This window comes from Mytilus californianus, unplaced genomic scaffold, assembly GCF_021869535.1.
Source record: "Mytilus californianus isolate M0D057914Y unplaced genomic scaffold, xbMytCali1.0.p SCAF_1, whole genome shotgun sequence".
NCBI classification, from domain to species: domain Eukaryota; kingdom Metazoa; phylum Mollusca; class Bivalvia; order Mytilida; family Mytilidae; genus Mytilus; species Mytilus californianus.
The window spans coordinates 55,043,753-55,056,905 of NW_026262581.1; the positions used below are offsets into that span (position 1 = coordinate 55,043,753).

Genomic DNA, 13,153 nt, shown 5'->3' on the forward strand with positions numbered 1-13,153 from the left:
GATTCAATGTTAGATAATTTTTTTTTTCAAAACCTTCCATACTTTTATTATTTCTAATTAAAATGAGTTTTGTAACATTGTATATCAATTATTGCAGCGATAAAAAAGTAAGTCTTATAAATTCTATCAAACTTTCGAGAAAGAGATTTTAACATTAACGCATGATATAATTACATATATTAGAATAAATGTAAAATAAAAATATCTATTTTTATAAAGACAAGTAATCAAAACAAATTTTACTTTTCTCATATTAATGCACTAATATCAAAACCAATGCCGAAATTCTCTATCACAAAGGTTGGCTCGCAGAATTTCAGAAATTCGATCTTGTTCACAGTATTTTACGTAGTAAAGCAAAATAAATGAGGATACTTGTTCAGTAATTACGTACCAATAAGAATATGAATGTCGACTTAAAATATGGCGCGTTCACAAAAATTAACAAAAAATATAATATTCATACCTCGCATGATTTTAAATTATCTTTTAAAATTTTATATAAATGTTTGAACTTCCTTCTTTAGTACATTATCTTACCAAAGCTTGTCAGTGTTTTGTTTTCTTTTACTTAAATCTAAAGAAACTCTCATTGACTATAGATGTCAACGAAATTAAAATAAATTGGTATAGTTTTGAAAACATTTCGCGATAATCATATCTATTCTGAGAATCAATATCAAATTACGTTGAACCAAATAACACATGTCCATTAACCTGATATATTACTGATAACAAATCAATATTCAAAACAATGTATTATTTTAAACTAATTTATTTTGATTGGTCCCATTATGACAGTTCCATTATTTGCTCCATTTGTTTACAGGTAACTAGATCAAAATAACTTCCTTGTAGAACGAATTATCAATGCATTGGGTAGATGTGTACACCATGTGTGCGAGGGGATAAAAATGTCCACGGGCAAAACACCTTTATTTTGGGTGTTTACCCTTGTTCTTCAACTGAACATTGTGGCTACCGCCATTGTGGCTGCAGGGTGTCCGGTAAGCCCATTCATAGGACGTCCACTCTGTAACGAAACATGTTGGAAGCCGGTAAGTTATATAGATGATTAGTCGATTTTATTTAAACTCGTGTATTTAAATGTCAAACACACATTGTTTACCTTGCACTTTTATAATAAAATATTTTGGCACCTTTTCTCATTTATTTACTTACGCTTGGTGACAGATGTTTATTGATATTTCATAGTATACTATAAACATATCAAAAGGATAACACATTTTTGGTCGGTCAAGTGTTCTTATACAAAGTAAATAAAATAAACGTGTGTGGGCAAAACTTCAAATAACGTTTGCTGATTTCCACTAAAGGCACATACGCAAAAATAAATGTAATCATAAATAAGAAAAAGTACATGATATATGTATGAAAATTATTTAATTTCATTTGCCTAATACTGATTCCGTACCAAAATATTTTTACTATCTAGGTACATAAGCGTCAAGAAATAAAAGTTTATAAATGTTTTACCTACTTGGGTATTTATATATATATGTATGTATTTATTTATTTCAAATTAATCCAAATAGGGCCAATCGATACTTCGTTTCGGTACAATTAACAGTACAATACAATATAAACAAGGACAAAACAAATTAATATTTTCGTATTTTCAATGTGAATAATTCTTTTTGCGACAGGCATCTTTTTATCTAAAATAAAGACATTTAGTGACTTCCTTCCGGAGCTCATGAGTTCACCCCCTGTTTTTGATGGGGTTCGTATTGCTCAGTCTTTGGTTTTCTATGTCATGTTTTATTTATTGGTGTTCGTCCTTCTGTCAACGTATATTTGTTCCGCCTAACAGAAGTTCCACTGGAAACTTTGTTATAAACAATGTCATAATAAATATTCCTGTTGGAACAAATATTCTATACCATTTATTCCGTAAGAAACATATACTGTAATATTTATTCCTTTGGAAATAATATTCCAGAACATTTTTTCCTTTTGGAACTTATATTATAAAGGAGCTTCTATTCCGTGACACTTCCATAGTGTTGTCTCTTTTATTGGATTATAATTTTGATATTTTGATATTTGATATTTTGAATGCCGTCGTGATATCTTCTCTCTCTCTTTTAAAATGATGTTTAAAGGTAATTTGATTTTCTTATGTTATTATGGCTTTAGAATTAGAACGAAAGCTGTAATTTGCATCAGTTACGCACTTAGTTTGACTTAGCTTTCACATAGTGCATAATCTTAACAAACAAAAAAAATCAACATTTTCCCGGTGTTCGTAAAATAAGTTTTACAAAAAAAAAAATACTCCATCAATGTCATCTATTTGGGATTGTTAAGATTACTTATCAAATAAGGGACATTCGACTCAAGAAATATAAAATGAAATTTTTCTGACATCTATGATTGATTGATCACTGTTTGCTTAGCGTCCAGTGCAAACATTTCATGCGCATTTAGGAAGAGAAGAAAACAAGGTAGACACTGCTAAAAAGATCGACCGCGATAAAACAAAATTATTTTCTGATGAAAAAGGGGTGTGTCTTGTACTATTAAACTTCTGCTTTGCAACAGGTCACCTTCAGGGCACCTCAGAATGTTGGTGCAAGGGCTTTATAACTCGAATTCATATTTATACATCCCATATTGCTAAACAGACAGCCCTGGGTCTTACAGACTGACGACAAAGGTCCAGGTAACCATCTACACGTTACTTACAGACTGACGACAGAGGTCCAGGTAACGTCTTAACACATTAAGGGTTTGATTAATATCACCAGATCAAATAAAATGTGATCAGTAGCATTATTTTTCAAATAATTTTTAACAAATGTGTTATTAGTTTATTGTTTGTTATAGTTTCTAGCTAGAACTAATAGACTCCAAGACAAGGTAAAACATAGTGTGTAAATTGGTAGCTCGGTCTTGTTTTTTTAATCATAACTCACTTTCCTAATTCATGTTATTTACTATTTATATAAAAATAGTATTTTCTGCATGCACGGTGAAAACTAACAATGAAAAGATCAAGGTTATCATATTAGAGGAAGTCACATTATATCTCAAGTTCAGGTATTCTATTTTTTAAAATATTTCCGGTTTTCCAGCGGATATTCCAATTTGCTTTTTCTAATTGTGTTTACTATTTATCAATTTAACCACGCATTTCCATTTCTTTTTGTGAAAAATCATTTCATCATCAGTTTTTATTACTCCCTGGTAACGGTATATTTCAATGGGTGCATGAATTCAAGGTAATGACCGGCGTGTGAAAGAGGTTAGAAGTAATATTTGAAATAAATGAATCCACATTTGAGAGATTAAATGCTTTTGCATACAGTTTAAGTTTAAACACGAAAGCAGAACACACGTTCAATAAATTTTTTTATCAATGATAAACCAGAAATAATTGCAAAATACAGGATTATTAGATAATTCATTTACTTCTTAAGTTCAATCTGATACAATTTTTCCAACCTCGAACATTACTTTTCTTTTATAATGTCGTTTTGATAGAATTTCGCTATTGGCGAGGTAGTTTCCCAGCCAAGAATCCCTTCCAAACATCCATGTCCAAGTCTTGTTTTGTTTTCATATCGTTGTGTTATGCAATGAAGACCATTAAGAAGTTTTAGGGCAAATAACAATCATTGATCTTCCACGCCTTCATACATGTAGTTAAACACTGTATCCAACAAACAGACTCGTAATACGACTTTTTCCATTTATGAAGCACGATATTCATCCCCCTCCACATTGCATTTCAAATAATTGTATAGTTTCTATCATTGTAGGAGCCGATTAAGTTAATGTTTTCATGTTTCTCATCCCCACCCATACACCGACGCCATAAGTTATATTTTTAGAACATAAACGCGCAAACCACATTTCTTGTCTCATTTTCAGATGTAATGACGTCAAAGAATATTCATGTACACTACATTGAAGTCTTTTTTATGAGAAAAACATTTACGATTTTGTAAAACTAAAATTTCACCTTAGACACCTAAACAAACACCTGCTTCTTGAAAGGTTTCTTTTCTCCATTTACAGTTTGATTCCAATAGGTAGCTAATATTTGAAAAAAAAAACAAATATAGTTTTCATATCAAAATACATCTAAAAATTCTGAATTCTGAATTCTGAAAATTAAGTGCTTCCTGCAAGCGTTCAATTTTATAGCTGAATGTGGAAATATATGAAATGTGCTTATGCATATTACAACTAAACAAATAAATAAAACAATATTGATTTGTTGTATATGTGTGTATTTTCCTTTTCTATTTTGTTTTGCTGGTGTTTTCTTTGTTCTGTGTGCATTAATATTGATAAAAATTGCTAATCTTGTAATATATTTTATCTATATTTCCATCCTTATCATATGCAATGAAGTGTGAAAAGTGACCAATTTCAACGGCCAATCTACTACATATAATATATATCAACAAGCGCACATCTTTCATAGTCGTCGCGCGGCTGACAACGGACTTTTACCGATAATATTATTAGTGTGTAGACCTTAAACCAATAATCAAACTTTCAAATCCTACCACTGTGACATTTTGAAAATTGAAGTTGGCTGACTTGAGCTGATATTATTCATATATTACCAAAGCGACATTGATATGAACTTACAACGTGGATTTTAAATCTACAAACCATCCATACCCGGAAGAATAAGCGATCGAAAAAAATATGTTGCCGGGTTACGGTTTATATCGTTGTATTTACATTTAATATTTCAATTAAAATGTTTATCATCCGCTTTTGTCCAATGAGATTATTTATATAATTGTATTGTGCGACAGACGTTTGTGACAAATAGACATGATGTTAGTGTGATTCTCTCAGAGTGCAAGATGTCAAAGGCAATGCCCCCTTAATAGCTCACCGGGGCCCGAAGGGCCCCATGTGAGCTTATGCCATCACTTGGCGTCCGTCGTCTGTCGTCGTCGTCTGTTGTCGTCTGTCGTCGTCTGTCGTCGTAAACTATTTCAAAAATCTTCTCCTCTGAAACTACTCGGCCAAATACCTTCAAACTTTAACTAAATGTTCCTTAGGGTATCTAGTTTATAAATTGTATCCGAAGTTTTGATCCATTGACAAACATGGCCGCCATGGCTAAAAATAGAACATAGGGGTCAAATGCAGTTTTTGGCTTATATCTCAAAAACTAAATCTTTTAGAGCAAATCTGACATGGGATAAAATTGTTCAATTGGTCAAGATCTATCAGCTCTGAAATTTTCAGAATCGAACAATCCATTGTTGGGTTGCTGCCACCGAATTGGTAGTTTTAACAAAATTTTGCAGTTTTTTGTTATTATTTTGAATATTATTATAGATATATATAAACTGTAAGCAGCAATAATGTTCAACAAAGTAAGATCTACAAAAAAGTTAATATGACCATAATTGTCAATTGACCCCTTAAGGAGTTATTGCCCTTTAAAAACAATTTTACACAATTTGTTCATCAAGTTTGCTAACATTTAAAAATCTTCTCCTCTGAAACTACTGGGCCAATTACCTTCAAACTTTAAGTAAATGTTATTAGGGTATCTTGTTTATAAATTGTATCCGAAATTTGTATCCATTGACAAACATGGCCGCCATGGCTAAAAATAGAACATAAGGGTCAAATGCAGTTTTTGGCTTATATCTCAAAAACTAAATCTTTTAGAGCAAATGTGACATGGGGTAAAATTGTTTCATTGGTCAAGATCTATCGGCCCTCAAATTATCAGACGAATCGAACTACCCATTGTTGGGTTGCTGCCACCGAATTGGTAGTTTTAACAAAATTTTGCAGTTTTTTGTTATTATTTTGAATATTATTATAGATATATATAAACTGTAAGCAGTAATAATGTTCAAGAAAGTAATATCTACAAAAAAGGTAATATGACTAAAATTGTCAATTGACCCCTTAAGGAGTTATTGCCCTTTAAAGACAATTTTACACAATTTGTTCATCAAGTTTGCTAACATTTAAAAATCTTCTCCTCTGAAATACAGGTGAACGATTCAGGCTCTTGAGAGCCTCATGTTTAGCTCACCTGGCACACAGGACCAAGTGAGCTTTTCTCATCACTTGGCATCCGTCGTCCGTCGTCGTCTGTTAACTTTTACAAAAATCTTCTACTCTGAAACTACGGGGCCAAATTTAACAAAACTTGGCCACAATCATCATTAGGGTATCTAGTTTTAAAAATGTGTCCGATGATCCCGTCTGCCAACCAAGATGGCCGACATGGTTAAAAATAGAACATAGGGGTAAAATGCAAGTTTAGTCTATTATTTTGAAAACCGTTATAAATAGAGAAAATCTGACAGAGAAAAAATGTTCAGATTGTTGAGCTCTACCAATTGTCTACACACGTCAAAACTGTCAGACGACTTTTTAAAGGAGTTATTGCCCTTAAATGACAAATTTTACCATTTTTTTCATTTTTGTCTTTTATCTTAAAAACTATAATAGGTAGAGGGAAACTTTAAATTGCAAAAATGATCAGCAAGACGAGTTCTACAAATAAGTCTACTAATGGTCGAAATCGTCAGTCAACTCCTTATAAGAGTTATTGCCATTTGATGACGATGTGTACCAATTTTTTGCGTAATTGCTTTTTTTCTTAAAAATTATAATAGATAGATAGAAACTTTAATAAGCAAAAATATCAGCAAGACGAGATCTACAATTAAGACTATATAGAGGAAATCGTCCGACGACTCCTTATTGGAGTTATTGCCCTTAAATGACAAATTTTACCATTTTTTCATTTTTGTCTTATATCTTAAAAATTATAACAGATAGATAGAAACTTGAATAAGCAAAAATGATCAGAAAGACAATATCTACAGTTAAGACATTATGGAGGAAATCGTCCGACGATTCTTTATTGGAGTTTTGCCCTTTAATGACGATTTTTCTAAGTTTTTTTGCCTTTTGCCTTATACACTGTATGATAAAAATTATAGTAATAGATAAATAGACACTTTAAATAAAAAAAATGATCAGCAAGGCAAGATCTACTAACAAGTCAAATTTTGCCAATATAGTTAGTAGACTGTCACTCTTTATAGGAGTGATTGCCCTTAACTGAGGATTTGTTACCTTCTTTTGTGATTTGAGCAAAAACTAAAGAAGATAGAGAGAAACTAAACAGACTAAATGATCAGCAATACAAGATCAACAAAACAGAGAATTTTGTCATAAATTCTATTCTCGTCTACAATGTTAAAGTGTGTCCTTTGTTGAATATGCACATAGACCAAGGTGAGCGACACAGGCTCTTTAGAGCCTCTGGTTACACATATGTATATACATATCAGCATATTTTTGTCCTTCTCTCAGCGGTAATCGAACCCATGCTTCTGCATGCAACAACGTGGCAACCGATCATACACTGTGTTCAATGCACTTAACCACTCGGACAAATTCTAATGAAGAGAATTGTATTTTCTAATAATATGTTCTCGAAAAGATAATAAGAAACACCAGTGTTACCAGTATTTCTTCTCTAACACTTGTATGCTCCCATAAGCACTTGGAAAGATTCATATAACTTTGTAATGACATTAATACATTGTGGCAGATGAGTTTGTTCCATTGCGTTATTGGTATGTAGGTTCCATAAACTTTATTTTAAGGGTTCATCTTATGCTTAAAAAGCATTATAAAACTATTGTCCCACTTCTTGGCAATATATTTCACTTCATATGTTGCACTTTAAAAAATGGAAATATTATAAACTTCCCATCACTAAATACGTAAATGCTTCTACTTAATTAAAGATTTCGATGCTATAGATGTTTTATCTGATTCTAACAGATGTACACCCGAACTGGCTTAAGTGAGATAAAACAATGTATGTATGCAGTACAAGTTATTAAGTTTGTTTGATTTACATGTTTGCATTGAGTTTGAATTTTTGAACTTTTAAAAATATTTTACTGTGATATTTTTACCGAAAATTCTTCTTGGTTCGATGACGATGAAAATGTATGTCTGGTCAGAGTCAAGTGCGTTTGTCAAATTCTTAGGTTGCCGATAACTGTATATATGGTATTCCTTTATTCTGTCACTGTGGTGAAGAAGGATATGATGTTATATAAATTATACATTATTTGGGTCATTAGTACATACAAACTACACAAGCATTTATAGCATAGTCTATTTCCTGCAATTTCCTGCAAACGACTGTGCATTTGACCTATGTTTCCTAACTATTTTGTAAATTGTTGATACTTTATTCATATCAACGTATTGTTTCTTAAATCGATGTTAATGGCGAAATAGATTTATCTAATAGAGAAAATAATTCTTGGAATATGGTGTATGCAAACTCATTTTGTTTTCTTCTTCCTATTTAATTAAAATGCTATATGTATACATAAAAGAATAAGAAGATGTGGTATGATTGCCAATGAGAAAACTCTCCACTAGAGACCAAATGACATAGAAGTTAACAACTATGTCATCGTACGGCCTTCAACTATGAGAAAAACCCATACCACATAGTAAGCTATAAAAGGCCCCGAAATGACAAATGTAAAACAATAGACCACTTTCGAGTTATGTCATTCACCGGAAAAGTTCGTCAATTTTGTGCGCCTATGTGACGTCATTTACCAGATAGAGGGGATCGCCTGTATCCCTGCTCTATTAAAGTTCATCAAGCGTCTTTGTGGTCATCATTATGCAGGAAGTACTTAATCACAATTCCCTAATGATATTTGTGCTGAATATCAATTATAAGAATTTAATTTGCCGAATAATTCATACAATATAGCAATTATCATTTTTTCAACCAATCGCTCAACATAGGAACGGAAGTGACGACGCCCCTAAACGCACGAATGATGTTCACTAAAACCAAATTTTTTGACGGAAATGCAACGAACTCGAAAGTTGTCTATTCAAACGAAAAATCTAACGGCCTTATTTATGTAAAAAACAATTAAAGAAAAACAAATATGATAAACAGCAACAAACGACAACCACCGAACTACATGACTCCTGACTTAGGACAAGCACATACAGAATGTGGCGTGGTTAAACATGGGCCAAACCCTCCCCCTTACCTTGGACAGTGGTGTTACAGTACAAAATAAAAACAAACTATAAAAATAAGTTGAAAAGGGCTTAATTCAAATCGATACAAAGCACATAAACCCCCTAACAAAAACACAAATTACAAATGTGAGAGTACTCGCAGTTATTGAAAGCTAGTTGAAAGCCAATAACAACTAATAAAAAAATTATGTGTCTTAGACTAAAATATCATTCGGTTCACATCCAAGATCCAATGGATATGGCGTAAAGACCCCGGGGGGTTACTGACTATCCTTTCGGATATAACTGAACGTTAATGAGTCTGTGGCGACAGCACTTGCCAAATCATACCCTGTTCTATCCAGAAAACATTAAAAAACATACCCTGTTCTAAACAGAAATATTGAAAAACATACCCTGTTCTAGACCGTATAAAATAGATGCTGTTCTAGACCCGGGTTCTAGACTGTATCTTAAACAGTTGAATAAGCGATCCTGTTCTAGACAAATACTTTGTTCTAAAAAAGACCCTGTTCTCACCAGCAGGGCATGAAAAATCGACCCTGTTCTAACCAGCAGGACATGAAAAAGGGACCCTGTTCTAACTAGCAGGGAATGAAAAAGCGATTCTGTTTTGCGGCACACTCGTACCACTAAAAATATAGGAAGTAACCCCCCCCCGGGTAAAGACGTCATTAACAGTCAGAGAAAACATGACATTGTGCACGTAACGTCACGGTACCCTAATTGCACCGAGTACCCGAATTGCACCTATTCAACATAAACAGCTCAGAAATTCTTAAAAGTTTTCTTTCAGACTAAACAATTTGTATTTAAGTTATTTGACATTATACACGTCATACAAAATAGGTGAATATATTCAAATATACACTAAACGTTCACAGTTTATATCAACAAATGAAGCTTTCACTGGAAAAGAAAAAAAGGTACGAAAACGCCGCCATGCGACGTTCACAAAAAGTCATCTTTTAAAAATGAACAAAAAAAATATGTTACAAGCATCCCTTTTAAAAAAAAATGAATAGTGAGCATGTACTCATGTCAAATTGTTCCAAATATTTGAAAAAATAAAACAAAACATCTGTTATTTGATTTTTAATGATGTAAATTTTAGCATGGATGCAATTTGGGTACTCCTCATTACGGAATCATGGATAGTTTGGAGGTCGATTCAAACCCATTTTTCTATGACTCAATAGAGATTAAAAATCAAATTGGTGTACCTATAAAATAAAGAAGGATACGGCTACAAAATAAACACAGAATGGAAATTTTTGTTTTTATCATAAAAAAACAAAGGTGAAAAAACTGTCAAAATAGGTGCAATTTGGGTACCGTCACGTTATACATTTCCATCAAAACTATCCATAAATTCAGTGACTCAATGAAAATAAATAAATAATTATGAAACTAAACACAGTCCGCAGTAATGTAAATAATAATTTGATTAATATATTTCTATTTACATCTTTTAAATATTTATTTTTACAAAATAACTTATTTTAAATCACATTTAAGGTAAACATTCGTTTTCATATTAAAATTCTGTAATTATGTCCAACAGTTCTAACTTTAAAATTGGTTTCCTGTAAACTATAATGTGATATGGCTTCCTGATCGAAAACACGAATGATAATATTAAACATAATAAGTTCATTCACGTTCCAACCAGGAAGACTATGAATGCGATAATCGGGATGTGACCTTAAGGTTATATGCACTGATAAAACTCTATTGAAATGTACTAAATTTATAACAAAAAAGAAACGTACATACTAAAGATAAAAACGCGCGTTTAGCGTACAAAATTTTAAGCCCGGTCTCTATGATTATAATTTATAATGAAAATACATGATTTTACCTAAATTCTCATATATGATCCAAGGTACAGAAAGTTCAAAGAAACAATGAACAATGCATAGACAATATATATATTAATATTATATTGTATCAGCATTTCGTGTGTATTTTAGACTAGACGCCATCTAATTTCCACCCCCAAGGGTGCCTGGGGAATAGAAGTATGGTCACCATTGGTCTTCTTCCGACAGGCAGTAAAACCCTCGCCAAAGTGGGGCGTCCGTTTGGCTGTGCAGGATGTACAAATTTGCAGCCACGTCCGGTCAGAATGGGGACGTTAAATCCGAGCATCGTGTAAAGAGCGTGCCACGCTCTTTACACGTTAAGAACCCTTGCAACAACTCTTTGAGGGGTCCGTAGGTGAACTGTTGCAAGGCTAAATTTTTGTCCCCATCTACTATACCCTCATTTCCTGTGGCAGTCTAAATTTTTCCGACCTTAATCCCGGACGCCTCTATTACAGAACCTACCTATTGTATTTATTGTTAATTTGTTCTCGTCCTGAATATGCATGAAATATTTGCCACTGGACGTTAAACAACCAACAATTAATCAATCAATCTAATTTCCATCGAAATGACCACCAAGAACTGCTGATAGTCAAATAACCATATATAAAAAAAATATATAAATACACAGAAAAGTACGTACAATCGTATTATGACGATTTTTCTAGGTCTGGTTTATTTTATGCTTTAGTTTTAAGATACATGTATATGAAGATCCTCGTTTTACCTTTATGAGAATGATTTTTTTTTTGGGCTGGATCAGTCAAGAAAATAGTTATTCCTCTATTTTCCAACGTTGGCATTCTTTTCTTTTTATTGAATGAACATTCTAACCACAGATACTGAACACATTCGCAACCAATTTCCACTAAAGGTCAATAAATGTTGCACGAAAACGGATTCAAATAAGGTTTAATTGTTGATTTGCAAGCCGAAAAATATATCAGCGATGTTTTTTAGCTTATTTTGACGAAATAAAACCAAACTGACTGCTAATAAAGAAATGTTGTTTCTAAATTCCGCTGTAATACATGTTTGTAACCAAATTTTTTTTTTAATTTTTTGCTCCTTTATTAAAAATTACGGCTGCAAAAACGATTATTATGCTGCGTTCACACGTAATTCGAATTCGATTCGCATTAACTAATTCGAATTAGTTTAATTCGCATTCGAAACGTTTAACGTCCAAACGTAAATTCTAATGCGAATTGCAATGCGCGTCAAATTCGCTTTACTGTCCTAACGACGTTAACTTTTAATTCGTATTAACAAAAACGCATTTCTAGTGCGAATTGGATAATGCGATTTAGCCAATTCGAATCAATTCGAATTAAAAAAGAAGAGTGTGTGAACGCGATTAGCGAATTCGATTCGCATTCGATTCGAATTCAATTCGAATTAAATGTACGTGTGAACGAGGCATTTGATTGTCTGCACTAATATTTAAATTTTCCTTGTTTTGAGGAAGTGCAAGAATTACCTAGATTAAATGATAAACAGAGGGAATAGGTATATCATATTAATGGACTTTAATCCTCACGAAAGGCCAAAAAAATTGTTAAGTTTGTTAAGAACGTGTGGGTAATTGTCAACGACTATTCTACGAAGGTGTTTGATCGTTATCAAATACGATACAGTTAACAATAGTTAAAAACCTATAGGTCGAACCAAGATTAAGTACAGTAATGAAAATTAAATAGATCTTAAAGAATTTTTTTAGCTCTTTTTCTTTCCTTATGAAATTCGATTTCGTTTTACAGTCAAACAAAATTTTTTAAAATTTAGAAAAAATAATAATTTGTATCTCACGATTTATAAGGATAATAAAATAAACAGAGCCATTTTTTTCTACACCAGGGGCCTGGTTTTCGAAAGTATCTTATGACTGAGCTATGTCTTACGATGTTCTTAGGACACGTCATAGTCGTAAGATAGGTTTTCGAAAGTGTCCCAAGTTCAGATATGTCATAACTTTTATTGTAAACTTTAGACAACTCGCGACATGACTTATGATGGTCTTAATTATCATAAATGTTACGACATTACTGACTCCAATCTTAATTGACTAGGATTGTCAGTTTTCCTATCGAAGGTCGGTGGTTTTCTCCGGGCACTCCGGCTTTCTCCACCAATAAAAACTGGCCGCCACGAAATAGCCCAAGAGCGGTGCTTAAAAGTGGCGTTAAAACACCAAAAAAACAAATCAAATCAACTGTTCT

The 13,153-nt window shown here is 32.6% G+C and overlaps 1 protein-coding gene across 2 annotated transcripts in view; it reads left to right on the plus strand.

Moving 5' to 3' along the window:
• Positions 1 to 839: 839 nt before the first annotated feature.
• LOC127721612 (uncharacterized) overlaps positions 840 to 13,153 on the plus strand; it is a 38,152-nt gene continuing 25,838 nt past the window's right edge. Inside the window, exons 1-2 of one of the 2 annotated variants that reach the window (XM_052228389.1) lie at positions 840 to 1,058; positions 2,851 to 2,883. In XM_052228389.1, the coding sequence (XP_052084349.1) occupies positions 915 to 1,058; positions 2,851 to 2,883 (177 nt within the window). In that variant the 5' untranslated portion in view covers positions 840 to 914. The remainder of the gene's footprint in view (positions 1,059 to 2,850; positions 2,884 to 13,153) is intronic. The other variant, XM_052228398.1, reaches the window with a different exon arrangement.